We start from the raw sequence: 15,340 nt of genomic DNA, 5'->3' as shown, positions 1-15,340 counted from the left end.
AGTGCCTCTGTGCCTGTTTTCTTAGGCAGTTAGCCTCTGGTTGCGTGCCATTAGCGTTAGCCATGCTTCTAGGCCTCTTTTCTTTTGGAAAGAATGATACATTTTTTTGTATTTTTTTTTTGTATTATTATTTATTTTTTGTATTTGACTAAGAGGTTGGCAGTCGACTACGGCTCCTTTCGACCGATTAGTCAACTAATCGACTAATAGGGGTTAGCCCTAAACCATATACATAGTATTTCTATGGTAAAACCACAGAAATACTAGTGTTTCACCATATTGTAGTGGGCACTTACATGGACACTTACATGGACTGGACATAATCCACCTACACTGTCACTTTAAGGACACAGGGCATTGTGGGTAGCTAGAGCGGCCATATGAACTCTTTGCTTGGTTTGTTGTGGTATCCACGCTATGCTAATAAATGACGCACACTGATGTGTGGTCAAAGAAACCTTACTCTCTCTGGTCGTGATTTCCCATCTCCTACAGTATATTTATATTGACTTTACTACTGCAAATAGTACATGGGCAGTCACAGAAATGTAAACGTAGATATAGATGGTTTAAATATGAAAGGCATATTCAGTAGAAACAGTTAGTCCTAACGCTATCTATACGACTGAATAGCTAGTGAACCGGAGTACAATGGATGTGGTTCAAAGACATATGAAAGGCATATTCATCAGAAACGGTTACAGTCAGTCCTATGGATAAGACTGAATATCTAGTGAACCTGAATGAAATGGATGTGGTCGTCAGCGTGCTCCAGCTGCTCCTCCAGCTGCTCCAGCTCCACCCCTCTCCTCCTCAGCTCCTCTAGCTCCTGTTCCAGTTGCTTCAGGACCCCTTCAGCCTGACTGACTGCAGTCTTCTCCTGGGCTCCGATCAGGGCCTTCACCTCCTTGCGCCTCGTCTGTATGCAGCGGATCATCTCAGAGAAGATCTTATCACTGGCCTTCACTGCTGTCTGGGCTGAACTCTGTTAAGACACAAAGACATGAATGGACTGCACTTTTATAGCACTTTCTTCTAAAGAGCTTTACAACTTATGCCCCACACACACACACACACACACACACACCCCCCCCCCCCCCCCCCCCCCCCCCCCCTCCCGAAGGCTGAGGTTAACATGCAAGGAGCTAACCTGCTCGTTGGTTCCGTCAGTGTCTTTTTCTTTATTAAACCTATTATTTATTATTATTAAGAGAGTGTTTTTTCTTTATTCAGACAGTAAGATGGTGGAGAGGGATGCAGAATAGGGCAGATACAGGAAAGAAGGCTCTGGCAGGATTGGATCCCAGGCTAACAGGGGTACATGTGGTTCCAGAGGCAGGGTCCTCAAGTTTCAAGTTTGTTTATTAATTGTCACAATAAAATACACATACTTTACGGTGAAATGCTTGGTTCTGTATAAGCCCCTGTGTGCTTCATACAGTAAAAAAAAATTTTAAGTAAAAAGTAAGTAAATAAAGAGGAATATACAATATACATATATACAATATACAATCTAAAGTACAACCTAGGTACAATCTAAGTACAGTGAGTAAAACTTAGTAAACAGTGAGGTACAATGCAGAAAATTAGGTACAAAACGTTAAGGTAAGGTGCAAATGAGGTAGGAATGTAGTGCAAATCTCTTTAATAATAGATACATATAATATAGTGTTAAAGTGTCTAAAGTGAGTGTTAAGGTGAGGTCCAAGGTGAGGACAATGGAGTAGCACGCGGTTTGTTTGAGCTCTCGTCGAGTTTCTGCCTTATTTTAATTTAATAAGCTTTCTACTTCACGAAACTTGGTGAATTTTACTCAGGAAACATTGATTAAACCAGTGGACAATGTTTTCATGGACAGATGGCGGCGAATCTGCATACATTCAAATACGCCGGACCGGCCTCCAGTAGGCCCGACAAAGCCTCGACTTCCAGTTCCAAGTCGCCACTAACCACATCGCCAAAGATGCCTGGTGTGGACACCGCAGCCTTGAAGGCGGAGATTCTGCTCACGCAAAACTCAGACTTTGCAGCGATGATAATGTCAGAATTGAAAGATGCACTTTCCAAAGAGTTCAACGTTATTAGAAAATACCTGAAAGAGATGAAAGCGGAAATGCAAAGTTGTATTGCGAAAATACACAAGGAGGTTGACAAAATGGGGGTCTCAATCAAGGACGTGGAAGACGGTCTTTTGACGTGGGCAGACGAGGTGGTAACGTTACAAACCACAGTCAAAGACTTAAAGACAGAGGTGGCCGGTCTCAGGGGAAAGTGTGAGGACATGGGAGGAAGAATGAGGAGGTGTAACGTAAGGATACTGGGAGTAGCTGAGACGGATGGCTCGAGTTCCACAGCGTCGGTCTCAAAACTACTGAGAGACGTGCTACAAATGGATAATGAAGTGCTGGTCGACCGCTCGCACAGAACACTGGGGACGAAGAGGACAGACGGGAAGCCTTGTGCTATCGTGGCTAAACTCCACTACTACCAGGACTGTGTCGAGGTGTTGAGCCGGGCGCGCGCTCAGGCTCCATTGCAGACCAACGGAGGAGTGGCTATTGCAATCTTCCCCGATTATGCCACGAGCGTCGCCAAAGCCAGGGCTGCGTTTACGGAGGTGATGAAGCTACTACGAGGCCGTGAGGACACCCGGTACGGCATTCTTTTTCCAGCCCAATTTCGCATCACACACAAGGGAAAAGATAAAGAGTTCATCGATGCAAGTGAAGCGATGAGCTACAGTACGTCAGAAAGAACATTGTGCACGCAGCAGCGGGAGAGGTCGGGTAGGCTACCTTTGGTACACACAATTCTAGCATTCTTAAAAAAAAAAAATAAAGGATTCTTGAGATACTGTTTGCTCTGCACATCACTATAAACTTTTTCGATCAGAAAGGGGAGATACTCGGATGTCTATATGCTATGTTTGTACCATACAGATGTTGTGAATAATGTGTCATCTTGTCCTCAACGGATTACTACTTGCTAAAGGGCCACTGTGGAATCTGCTATTTAACAATCTAGTGTAACGAGCCACCTACTTGGCTTCGAGAATTTACCACTGGTTGTTATTGGGCTGTGTAATTCACTCAACATCCAGCGGATTTCCGATCCTATACTAACAGCTACTTATGATGTACAGGTGATGTGAACAGTATCATTTTGGCTCCAATAGGACAATAAGTGTATACACATAGACATATAGACATGTACACACACGCTCACACCTACACTGACGCACATGCTCACACACCTAATGGATGTGTTATGTGCCAGGCTGTTTGCCACTGTCTCCTGTGTTGCAGCAATCAGCTGCTAATTGGGAAGCTGCCTGTCTGGGCTCAAAAGGCCCTCCCCCGCCCCACACACTGCCACTCTACTGCTGGAAGACACTGTGGGAGCAGTGTCTCCCTCCCTTCCACCACATTGACCTTTTGTTTGTGCTAGTTATAGTAATAAATATAACCTTTTGGTTTAAACTTGACCGTTGGTGTCTGTGTCCCCCTTATGTTGCTTCCCTCTGAGCCAGGGTCGTAACATATTGGGCGCTGGTCCGGGATTGAATTTGGAAAACATATACCCCTATACTTGTTTGAGTAGGCAATTGCCTTTAGTAAAAAAAATAAAATAAAAAAAATTATATTGAATGGTGTGTCTTGGTGCTATAGTTTGGTTAGTGATCAGGTGTTATGTAACGTGGGGGCTTGAGCCGGTCTTCAAACAGGTGAGTATGCCCTTACTTTATAATTTGATTTGACTACTTGCATGCTGTTAAAATATTTAGTTTAGTGGACACCACAAGTAGGTAGTTTCATTGTTTTCTGGCTGGTTTTAGCTTCCTGTGTACCACTTAACCCTGGGGCGGTCATTGAAGGGATTGGTACCATCTACTTGTCTTGTACCATACCATATACTTGATGGGTTTGTGGTCGATATGATCTTTGGCTGGTAGCAGGTGTGGTTGAAGAGGGCTAGGTCTACAGTGCTTTAGCTTTCAGTATAGGTAGGTTAGGGTGCCAGAAAATATAGTTAGTGTGTTAGGGCCTGATGTAAGTATTTTTTTTTTTAGATTAGACATGTGGTGGGCCTAGCAGTCCTTCATTGACTGCAGTGTAGATGTTAGAAGCTATTTGTGGTCATATCAGATTATAAGGGGCACCTGTTTGAATTAGTTTGTTGTTCCTTGTGTGTAACACAAGGGGTTTTGCCTCAATTGGTTTGTGTTACTGAGGGGCATTGATTCTCTTGTATAGTTTGCCATTTGCCATTTGCTGTGCTTCAGCGGTGCTTCAGGGGTGTTTCGTGGTTCTTCAGTGGTTCTTTAGTGGTTCTTTAGTGGTTCTTCGTGGTTATTCAGTGGTTCTTTGGTGGTTCTTCAGTGGTTCTTCTGTGGTTCTTTGTGGTTCTTGGTGGTTCTTAGTGGTTCTTTAGTGGTTCTTCAAATAAATATGTGTATACTAGGGTGGTTTTGAGCTCTGGCAACTCTTGGTACCAAACTGTACAGTAAGTAAATTGTAGTGACTGGTACAGTAAGGATGGTATTGGCTACCATAGAGGGTTTTATTGGTGACCCTTCTGATGAGCTGTTGGAGAGGTTTACCAAAGAGCAAATTCTGAAGCTTGCTGTACACTATGATATTGAGCTTACTGCCAGTGAGAAACATTTAAAAATGGCCTTAGATACTTTGAGGGCTGTACTCATTGAGGAGCGTGTGCTTGTGGCAAAGGTGGAGGAGCCTCTTTTGTCTGAGGTGTCTCCACAACTCTCTGGTGTAGCAGAAGGCGTTGCCATTGAATGGAGGCTTAGGGAGTTGGCATTTAAGGGTAGACAACTTGAGCTTCAGGAAAAACAGCTACAACAACAACAAGAGCGTGAGCTTAAGGAAAAACAAATGTTGCTGGAGCATGAACGTGGGCTGAAAGAGCTTGCATTTAAGCATGTTGCCTTGCAGGCGGTTTATGTGCATTCAGAGTCGCGTTCAACTTTTGATGTCAGCAAACATATTAGAATGGTGCCTCCTTTTTTGGAGAAGGATGTGGATTGGTACTTTCCCCATTTTGAACGGGTGGCAACCACGTTGAAGTGGCCTAATACGGCCTGGGCGCTGCTGCTGCAGTGTGTCCTGGTTTGTAAGGCGCAGGAGGCGTATACTTCTCTGTCCCTTGAACAAAGTGCTGACTATGAGCTTGTTAAAGCTTCCATATTGAGGGCTTATGAGTTAGTCCCAGAGGCCTATCGTCAGCGAATTAGAGGCTATCTCAGGTCGGAGGGACAAACATATGTTGAGTTTGGAAAAGAGAAGGAGAACCTGTTTGATAGATGGTGCACCTCTCAAAAAGCAGAGTCAAAAGAGCAGCTTAGACAGTTGATTCTCCTAGAGGAATTTAAAAACTGTGTTCCTGATACTGTTTCCACTCATCTAAACGAGCGTAAGGTATGCTGTCTTGGCTGATGAGTTTGTGTTGACACAAAAATCCGTCTTTGTAGAGGAATACCGTGTTGAGTCCAGGGTTAGGCGTCCTTTTCAGGGGAGCCGTTTCCCAAAACCTGTGTCTACTGGTCAGTTTACTTCAACTCCTAGGCATGGTGGTTCTGCTAGTGCATTCCCAGAGGGAGTTATATGTTTCTACTGTAAGGAGCCTGGTCATATCGTTGCTGGGTGCCCTGTGCTTAAACAGAAAAATGTAAAAACTGTGGCTCTGGTAGAAACCGTAAGCAGAACACCTATGCCGACGTTAGAGGGTGATGGGGGAAGTATCAAAGGTGGGGACAGAGAGCTAGAGGGCTCCTCAACATTTATGATGGATGGATTTGTTTCCCTGACCGATGCACTAGAGTCAAAGCAGGCTATAACAATATGGAGAGATACAGGAGCTTTTCAGTCCCTCATTCTGGATGGGATTTAGCCATTTTCGGAAAAGTCTTCATTGCATTCCGGTGCCATTGTTCAAGGCTTTGGAGGATGCTTTGTGAATGCACCTTTGCATGAGGTCACACTCAACTCTCCCTTAGTATCAGGCAATGTTGTTGTGGGGGTATGTTCTCACATCCCCATAAAAGGTGTGTCCTTCATTCTGGGGAATGATTTGGCTGGTGGCAAAGTGCTGGCTACTCCAGATGTAATTCCCATCCCTGTAGTTTCTGAGGTCCCTGATGAGCTGGCACAGAAACATCCAGGAGTGTTGCCTGTGATTGATTGATTGATTGAAAAGTTTAAACAGAAGAAAATGGTCATACTATTTTTGGTCAAATTATCGGATGCGAGTAGCCTATATTATCTTTAAATATCTGATTGAAATTACACCTACAGACAAGGAGTGAACCTCCAGTACTGTTGGGTTCTGTAACTATTTACTACCAATTGATACGGCGGTGTGGGGATGGGGGGGGTGTGCGGAGAGGGGCCGATTTTATCACTTGATAGATTGGCCTTTTACTCTCCCGCGGCGGGACTCCTCTCAGCTTCACTGGAACGATGTTAATCATTTTAGCCCATCCATTAGGAATGGGCCGTATGTGTTTTATGTGTAACCCGTCTGTACAAGACGGTAGGGTTATTTTGTTTTATGTACTTCACCCCCTCCCCCCTCCGTTCACCTCCTCCTTATTCCAGCCATTTAGAGACCTGCCCACATTAGCTTCAAGAGGCTCCCAGTACGCACTCATGCAACACATTATGTATTATATTAGTTTTTGACATGAGTGATCTTAAAATTATAACCCTCAATAACCCTCACTTTATATGTATGTGTTGTGTCTGTCCACTATGTTTGTCGACTTGTTATCTCCCCCCCCCCCCCCTTATGTAAAGCGACCTTGGGTCCTCTGAAAGGCGCTATATAAAACGAAGTATTATTATTATTATTATTATAATGTGAAGGGTATAAATAATGTGGTCAAGCGTCAAAAAATATTGTCCTATCTGAAAAAGGAAAAATGTCAAATAGCCTTTTTACAGGAAACTCACCTGTCTGACATAGAACATATGAAATTACAGCGTAACTGGGTAGGCCAGGTATATCACTCCTCTTACAATACAAAAAGCCGCGGAGTAGCTATTCTTGTACATAATAATCTCCCATTTACCCTAGAAAAGGCGGTGTCTGACGATGAAGGGAGATATGTCTTGTTATCAGGTTTCCTTTATGGTGAACATATCCTTCTGGGCTGTGTATACGCTCCTAATGTATTTGAGGCCTCCTTTTTCTCTAAATTACTGTCTGCAATATCCGCATTCTCAATTAACTACACCATCATCGGGGGAGATTTTAACTCCGCTCCCAATGCAAATGTTGACCAGTCAACCCCACGACCTACTCCGTCTCGTAAAAGTGTCAGACTTGGAGAGCTATGTAATGATTTGGAGCTATTTGATGTTTGGAGAGTACTCAACCCAAGAACAAGAGACTTCACTTTTTTCTCTCGACCTCACCAGGTGTACTCTAGAATCGATTTTTTTCTGACGTCTAGAATGATATTGGATAGGACTAAGGAGTGTATAATAGGCACACAGACGCTCTCGGATCACTGTCCAGTTAGACTGACTCTCCATATGCCCTATAGGGACCCTGCCAGTAGACAATGGCGTTTGAATCCTTCTTTGATGAGCAGCCCCCCGTTTTTGGAATATATTACTAACAAATGGACGTTTTTCTTCTCTGTAAACAAAACCCCCGGGATGAGCCCCTCCACATTATGGGAGGCAGCAAAGGCATATCTCCGGGGCTGTATTATCTCGTACAATTCGGCTCAACGAAAAGAGGCCATCAAAAATCAACTGGAACTTGAAAAATGTATCTTAAAATTGGAATCTGAATGTAAACGTTCCTGGGCAAAAAATTTGGCAAAACAACTAGATGCAGCCCGGTCAGCTCTAGACCAACTTCTGACAAAACAAGCTAAGTCCACCATCTACGCGGCAAAGCACCAGTTCTATGAATCGGGAAACAAACCAGGTCGACTTTTGTCTCGACTGGCTAAAGGTAAACAGAATTCTAACACAATAACCTCCCTCAAAGATGACAACGAAGTTAGCCATCACACCTCTAAGGATATAAATAGAATTATGAAATCCTTTTATCAAAAGTTATACTCTTCAGAGTGTGGAACCTCTGACTTGCAGAGGAAAAACTTTCTTGATAAAATAACATTTCCATCACTATCTGAAGAACACAGAGAGTCTCTCTGTAAAGATATAACAGAGGAAGAAATACTCATAACGATAAAAACCCTTAAAGGGGGTAAGGCCCCAGGCCCGGACGGTTATGGCCCAGAATTCTATAAAAAAATTAGTAAGGTTATAGTCGGACCTCTGAGAGAGATGTATGCAGACTCATTACAAAGAGGCAGTCTTCCCCAAACACTGAACTTGGCTAATATATCTCTCATCCTTAAAAAAGATAAACCAGCCGACGTGTGTGGCTCTTATAGGCCCATTAGCTTGATAGCGGTGGATAGTAAAATACTCTCCAAATTATTAGCAAGGAGGATAGAGGGACTGCTGCCTCTGATAATAAACCCAGACCAGACAGGTTTTGTACAAGGCCGACACTCCATTGCAAACGTGAGGCGGTTACTGAATGTTATACAGTACTCTAATCAGCTGAAACACAAAGCGCTAGCAGTGTCACTAGACGCGCAGAAAGCTTTTGATAGAGTAGAATGGCGGTACCTGTTCGACGTCATGGAGAGATATGGACTTGGAGGGGACTTCCTTAAGTGGATTCAAACCATCTACCACTCTCCCGTGGCCTGTGTCCTTACCAATGGTACCTGCTCTGAGCCTTTCCCCTTGGCAAGAGGCACAAGGCAAGGGGACCCCCTAAGCCCATTACTGTTTGCCGTAGCACTCGAACCGCTAGCAGAGGCTATCCGGTGTCATCATGAAATTGAGGGGGTCTCACTCACAACAGGGGGCACCCCCCACAAAATAGCTCTATATGCAGATGACATTATACTGTTTCTGACCTCCCCGAAGAGGTCAGTGCCTACTGTCCTGTCAATTGTTAAAGACTTCGGCGCTATCTCAGGCTACAAAATTAACCAAAGTAAATCTGAGGCAATGCCACTAGGAACCCTGACCCAATCAGACATCCCAGATAATTTTCCTTTTAAATGGACTACGTCAGGATTCACATATCTTGGCATTAAAGTCTCTCCCAACTTAAAAGATATGGCACGTCTGAATCTGGCCCCAGTCACCACAGCGGTTAAGAGAGATCTGGAATGGTGGCATGACCTCCCACTATCAGTCATGGGACGGGCGAGTCTAATAAAAATGAACATTCTACCCCGCCTTCTATACCCCTTACAAATGTTTCCCATATGGGTATCCAAAAAAGATATTAAAGATCTGGAGAAGGCTTTTTCTAAGTTCATTTGGCATGGAAAGAGACCCAGGCAAAGATTTAAAATCTTGCAGCTACCAACCAGTAAAGCGGGCCTTGCCATGCCAAATATACTCTTCTATAACTGGGCCTGTCACGCTCGTTACATCTGGGAATGGTTACAAGCCTATCTACACAATAAGAACTGTGTGGACTCGTGGGGCTGCTCACCAAACTCACTATGGGCACTGGTAACCGGTAATAAAGATAAGATTCATAGGGAGATACGAGGCAATCCAATTATCTATAACTCTATCAGAGTGTGGCAACAGATTACCATCTACACAGGGAGAGGAGACCTAAGATCATTGCTAATACCAATCTCTAGCAACCATGAATTTGGACCTGGGCGCAGTTCGGCCATCTTTAAGACCTGGCACTCACTAGGGCTTCGTGTATTGGGGGATCTGTTTAGGGATGGTGTGTTGATGTCGTTTCAGCAACTGCAAACACAATTTAACCTCCCAAGGGAATTTTTTTTTGGTTTCTTGCAAATACGACATTTTATTAACTCACTACAGCTACCAACGCCAATGGGCTCCCTTTACAGCAAAACAGAGAACTTCTTATCCAACTGTAGTAAGGTATCACATTTCATCTCTGCGTTTTACTCACTGCTGTACTCACTGGACTCACAGGAGTTACCATCCCTCCGCAAATGGGAAAGAGATTTTAACAGTGAATATATTGAAGACGACTGGCAGGAGGCCATTGACTCAGTTAAAAAGGTTTATACTTTTGAAGGTTTAACAGACTAAGAGAAACACAATATAAAATTCTTCACAGATTACACATCACACCTGTGTTACTAAACAAAATGGACCGTTCAATATCTCCATTATGTTCAAAATGTCAAACAGATCTGGGCACCTACTATCACTACTTTTGGGAATGTAAGTGTATATCCAGGTTCTGGGGCCAAGTGGCACGTGAGCTGAGCGACATTTTCAAGGTGAAAATAAAGAAGGATCCAGGAGCTTTTTTACTGGGACTCCCATCAAAGGAAAATAATTTGACACCCTTACAATTCAAACTATTTGATAAACTTCTGCTTTCAGCCCGGAAATGCATTTTGATAAACTGGATTAAGGATAGGCCTCCATCCATACAGATGTGGTACAGAGAGATCTTCGGTGTGCTACCCCATGAAAGACTCTGTGCAATGCATAGAGGCAACAACGCTTCCTTTCAGGATGTGTGGGCCCCACTATTGGACTACTTTCCTGCTACAATTTCTCAGATCCTTCTAAAGGCCCAATGCCCCATTGTATGGACAGACTTTGGATAGAAAAAAATAATATATGTATATATGTATGCCTACATGTGAATGGGCTCGAGGCAAGTGCAGTACTGTGCAGTGCCTGTCTGGGTTAGATTTCCTTTTTTTGCTTGTTTTTCTTTTTGATCTGTTTTTGCTGGCATGACGGCATAGATGAACTGGAGGAACCCCCCCCCCCCTTCTGTCCCAATGTCTGTTTTGTAATGTAAGTAACTGTATGTGAAAAATCTTTTAAAAAAACCAATAAAAATATCAAAAGAGAAAAGTTTATTAACAGATTGCAGAATGGGTACAGTACAGTACAGCTCAATACATACAATTGTTAAGAGGATGCAGACCTGAGAAAGACTTTCGTCTTGTTTCCATCAGGGTCCCCCATTTTCAATTCATCATAAATACGGTGCTGTAATGTAATTGTAATGTAATTGTAATAAAAAATGTGTGTGCTGTAACACGGGCAATGTCAAATGAGATGAGAGTGCGGAAATATGATCACATCACACCCATACTCCATTCCCTACACTGGCTCCCTGTCTCCTCCAGGATTGAATACAAGGTCTCCCTCCTCACCCATCAGTGCATCCACAGCAACGCCCCCTCCTATCTAAAAGAGCTCATCGCTCCCCTGACCTCCACCCGCTCCCTCCGCTCTGGACACTCAAACACACTTCAACCCATACACAGGACACACCTCTGCACCATGGGTGACCGGGCCTTTTGCTCAGCTGCTCCTCGGCTGTGGAACGCCCTCCCCGACCATCTGCAAGCACCACAGTCCGTTGAGGTTTTTAAAAGGGGCCTAAAAACATTTCTTTTTAACAAGGCATTTGCCTGAATTATTCTTTTACTTTAAAATTTTTTATTCTATTCATTTTTATTATTATTATTTTATTTTTATGTTCTTCCATTTCATTGGTTGTTTTATTCTTTGAATTGTTTTTATTCATTTAACTTTTTAGATAGACTATATAGTCACTCGCCATCAGCCGACACATTGAAAAAACGTATGTCACTACGAACTGAGTTTGATCATCACTAAATCACGACATGGGTACTATGAATATGGGGAGAAGGCCGGACGGATACTTGCCCATCAGTTGCGACAAAGAACTGCCAACCAGACCATCCCCACTATCAATGACGAGCGGGGCTCAAAAGCCACTGACAACCTTAAAATTAATAAATGCTTTCAAACTTTCTACCAATCGTTATACACCTCGGACTCGCAAGTGGGCCCCTCCACGCTGGACAATTTTTATAGGACCCTTCATGTCCCTACAGTTGACCCAGAGATGGCCACAGTTCTGGAGGAGGACCTTACGGTCGCGGAGATTGCATCAGCAATTAGATCTATGCAAAGTGGCAAGTCCCCGGGGCCAGACGGCTACCCTACAGACTTTTACAAAAGATTCTCAGTCCAGCTATCCCTGCTGCTGCTATCCGTATTTGATGAATCATTCTCAACAAATTCTCTTCCTCCAACCATGCGCCAAGCAGTTATCTCCTTAATCCTTAAAAAAGACAAGAATCCACTTGAATGCGGCTCGTTCCGTCCAATTTCCCTCCTTAACGCCGATGTCAAGGTCCTTGCTAAAGTTCTGGCTCGCCGTCTGGAGGGGGTTCTCCCCTCCATTATCTCACCGGACCAAACAGGCTTCATCAAGAACCGGTACTTTTTCTTTAACATCAGACGCATCCTAAATATCCTGTATAGCCCCTCTCCAGCCGGAACTCCTGAGGTGGTCCTCTCCCTTGATGCTGAAAAAGCGTTCGACCGGGTGGAGTGGGGCTATCTTTTCCACGCACTGGAGAGGTTTGGATTTGGCCCTAAACTCATAGCTTGGATTAAAATTCTATATACATCTCCGATGGCTGCCGTTCGCACCAACAACAATCTATGCACCTACTTTGAACTCCATAGGGGTACGAGACAGGGATGTCCCTTATCTCCACTCCTTTTTGCGATCGCAATGGAGCCCCTTGCGCTGGCTCTGAGGCAGAACACAGATATCAAAGGGATCATGCGTGCGGGCTCGGAGCATAAAGTCTCGCTCTACGAGGACAACATGTTGTTGTATATATCACAACCCCAAACGAGTCTCCCTCGGTTAATGTCCCTACTTGCAGACTTTGGCAAAATATCCGGCTACAAAATCAACATTCAAAAAAGCTAACTGATGCCTGTCAGAACCGTAGCGGGTCGGATACCTCTGAGCTAATTTCCGTTTAAAATCAGCCCTAAAAAGTTCAAGTATCTCAGGATATGGATCACGCATGAACATAAAGACCTATATATGGCTAATTATCAACCTTTATTATCTAATCTGACGAAAGATATTGAACGTTGGGACCCCCTGTCACTCTCCTTGGGTGGGAGAATCAATACAATAAAGATGAACGTATTGCCAACATTTTGATATATATTTCAGAGCCTCCCAGTCTTCCTGACTAAAACATTCTTCTCCAAGATAAACAACCAGATATCTTCCTTTATCTGGAACAAAAAAACGCCCGGATAAAAAGAACTATGCTGCAGAGACCCCGCGCAATGGGTGGGATGGCGCTTCCCAACTTTATTTACTACTACTGGGCAGCAAATATAAGATCATTATTATACTGGGTAAAGGGAGAGGACACAGTTCCCTGGTGGACAGTACTGGAGAGAGCGTCGGTTAAATCCACCTCCCTATCTGCCTTGCTATGTGCTAAGCTCCCGTTCACACAGCCCATGTCTAGTTTTACCTCGAACCCAGTTGTCATTCACTCGATAAAAGTGTGGAACCAATTTAGAAGATCCTTCTCCCTTAATGAACTATCGCTGGCTGCACCAATCACAAGAAACCACATGTTTATCCCCTCAATGATGGATAAAGCCTTTGACAGTTGGGTTGGGAGTGGAGTGACTACGCTGTCTGACCTCTATATAGACGACAACTTTGCCTCCTTTGAACAGCTGGTACAGAAATACAAAATCCCTAGGTCACACCTCTATTGATATTTGCAACTCCGGAGCTTTGTAACTTCAAACTTGGATTGCTACCCATTGTGTCCTCCTGCCTCTCTCTTAGACTCAATCTTGAACTGTAAACTGATCCAGAAACAAGCTATAAGCAGAATCTACGAATGACTTAATAGAAGCAACTTGACACCTCTAGATCTCCTTAGGGGCAGATGGGAGACAGACTTAGATGAGCCAATCACAGAAGACACATGGGACAAAATAATACAGGGGATTTTCTCTTCCTCCATATGCCTTAAACATGCTGTTATCCAATTTAAAATTGTACACCGACTGCATTGGTCTAAAGACAGGCTCTCCCGACCGCTTCAGACAAATCAAATCAAATCAAATCAAATGTATTTATAAGGCCCGACAACACACATTAATGTCCCCATGGGCCGTACAGGTCTTCTTTAAACAAGTCAAGAAGAAAACATAACAATAAGTCAAGAACAGAACAAGAACACCATAAGGTCCAAAAAATGTAAGATAAATGCAAATAAATGAAAGAATGCAAGCACTCCCAGACATACCCCACGCTAAGGTAAGGAAAAACTCACTAAAACCTAACAATAGGGAAAAATGCTCCACAGGCAGTGTGGAGGAGAGAAACCTTAGAAGGGCCATTCAAGGGGGGATCTCCCTTCTTAGATGTTGGTGATAGTAGTGTTGCAGACGGACAGTTGGTAAGCATGCACTCATGTGTGTAGTGAAACACAGATGAGTGCATGCAATAGCAACTGAACATTTTGAAAGATTAAAGATAGAGCTGATAGCGGATCTATTTGAGGCACAGGGGCGGCGCAAAGAGGGTCACGTCCTCCCCGTCTTAGTCACGGGACATTCAACACTCCGGTCATTGCTCAGGGACAGCCGGAGACAGGGAGATAGGGGGCGGCGCAGAGAGGGTCGCGAACTCCCCGACATCATCGCGGGACATCCGGCACTCCGGTCACCATTACGAGACCTCCGGAGACAGGGGGGCACGCAGAGGGGGTCGCAACCTCCCGGCCTTCATCACGGGACGTCCGACACTCCGGTCAGCACTCCAGGACAGCAACTCACAGGGGGACAGGGAGACGGGACAGGCTCCAGCCACTCTGCTCCACATGTTCTGGACGTGTCCAAAGTTGCACACCTATTGGCAGGCCATCTTTGACACCTTCTCTAAGATATTTAGAAAGGTAGTGGAGCCATCACCATATATTGCATTATTGGGAGTGGCCCCGACGGAGTGGCCCACTTTAGATGGTGGGAATCTAGAATGCTGGCCTTCTGTACACTCTTGGCCAGAAGGCTAATACTGTTCAAATGGAAAGACCCAGGTCCACCTGTGTACCGCCACTGGATGAGAGAGGTTATGTATCATATTAAACTGGAGAAGATCAGGTATACAGTCAGAGGTTGTACCGAAAGATTCCACAATATTTGGGATCCTTTCCTGACTTTCTTTGAAGGTATGGAAGCGGATAATGTGACAGAGGCGATCTGACTGTCCTTCCTAGTCTCTCAGCTTGTTATTCTTTTATGTTCTTACTTTTACAGAATACAAGAGATGCATATGTCACTGCTGTCTGGTGATTTAAAGGCTAAAAGGAAAAACATTGATTAATGAATGATTTAAGGTATTTTAGAATGATTTTGTCTGGTATAGGGGTGGGGGGTGGGGAGGG

General features: G+C 44.1%; 1 protein-coding gene across 1 annotated transcript in view; it reads right to left on the bottom strand.

The window, feature by feature from the left end:
• The window catches only part of LOC311226363 (E3 ubiquitin-protein ligase TRIM47-like), a gene marked incomplete at its 3' end in the record, with an annotated part of 98,286 nt that overhangs the window by 80,349 nt on the left and 2,597 nt on the right, over nt 1-15,340 (bottom strand). Inside the window, exon 4 of the mRNA XM_084311792.1 lies at nt 740-985. Coding sequence (XP_084167918.1) covers nt 740-985 — 246 coding nt within the window. The remainder of the gene's footprint in view (nt 1-739; nt 986-15,340) is intronic.

The sequence above is a fragment of the Notolepis coatsorum genome (genome assembly GCF_963971535.1).
Source record: "Notolepis coatsorum genome assembly, chromosome: 1".
NCBI lineage: Eukaryota > Metazoa > Chordata > Actinopteri > Aulopiformes > Paralepididae > Notolepis > Notolepis coatsorum.
The sequence above is the reverse complement of the archived record's forward strand: the minus strand, read 5'-3'. Positions and strand labels throughout refer to the sequence as shown.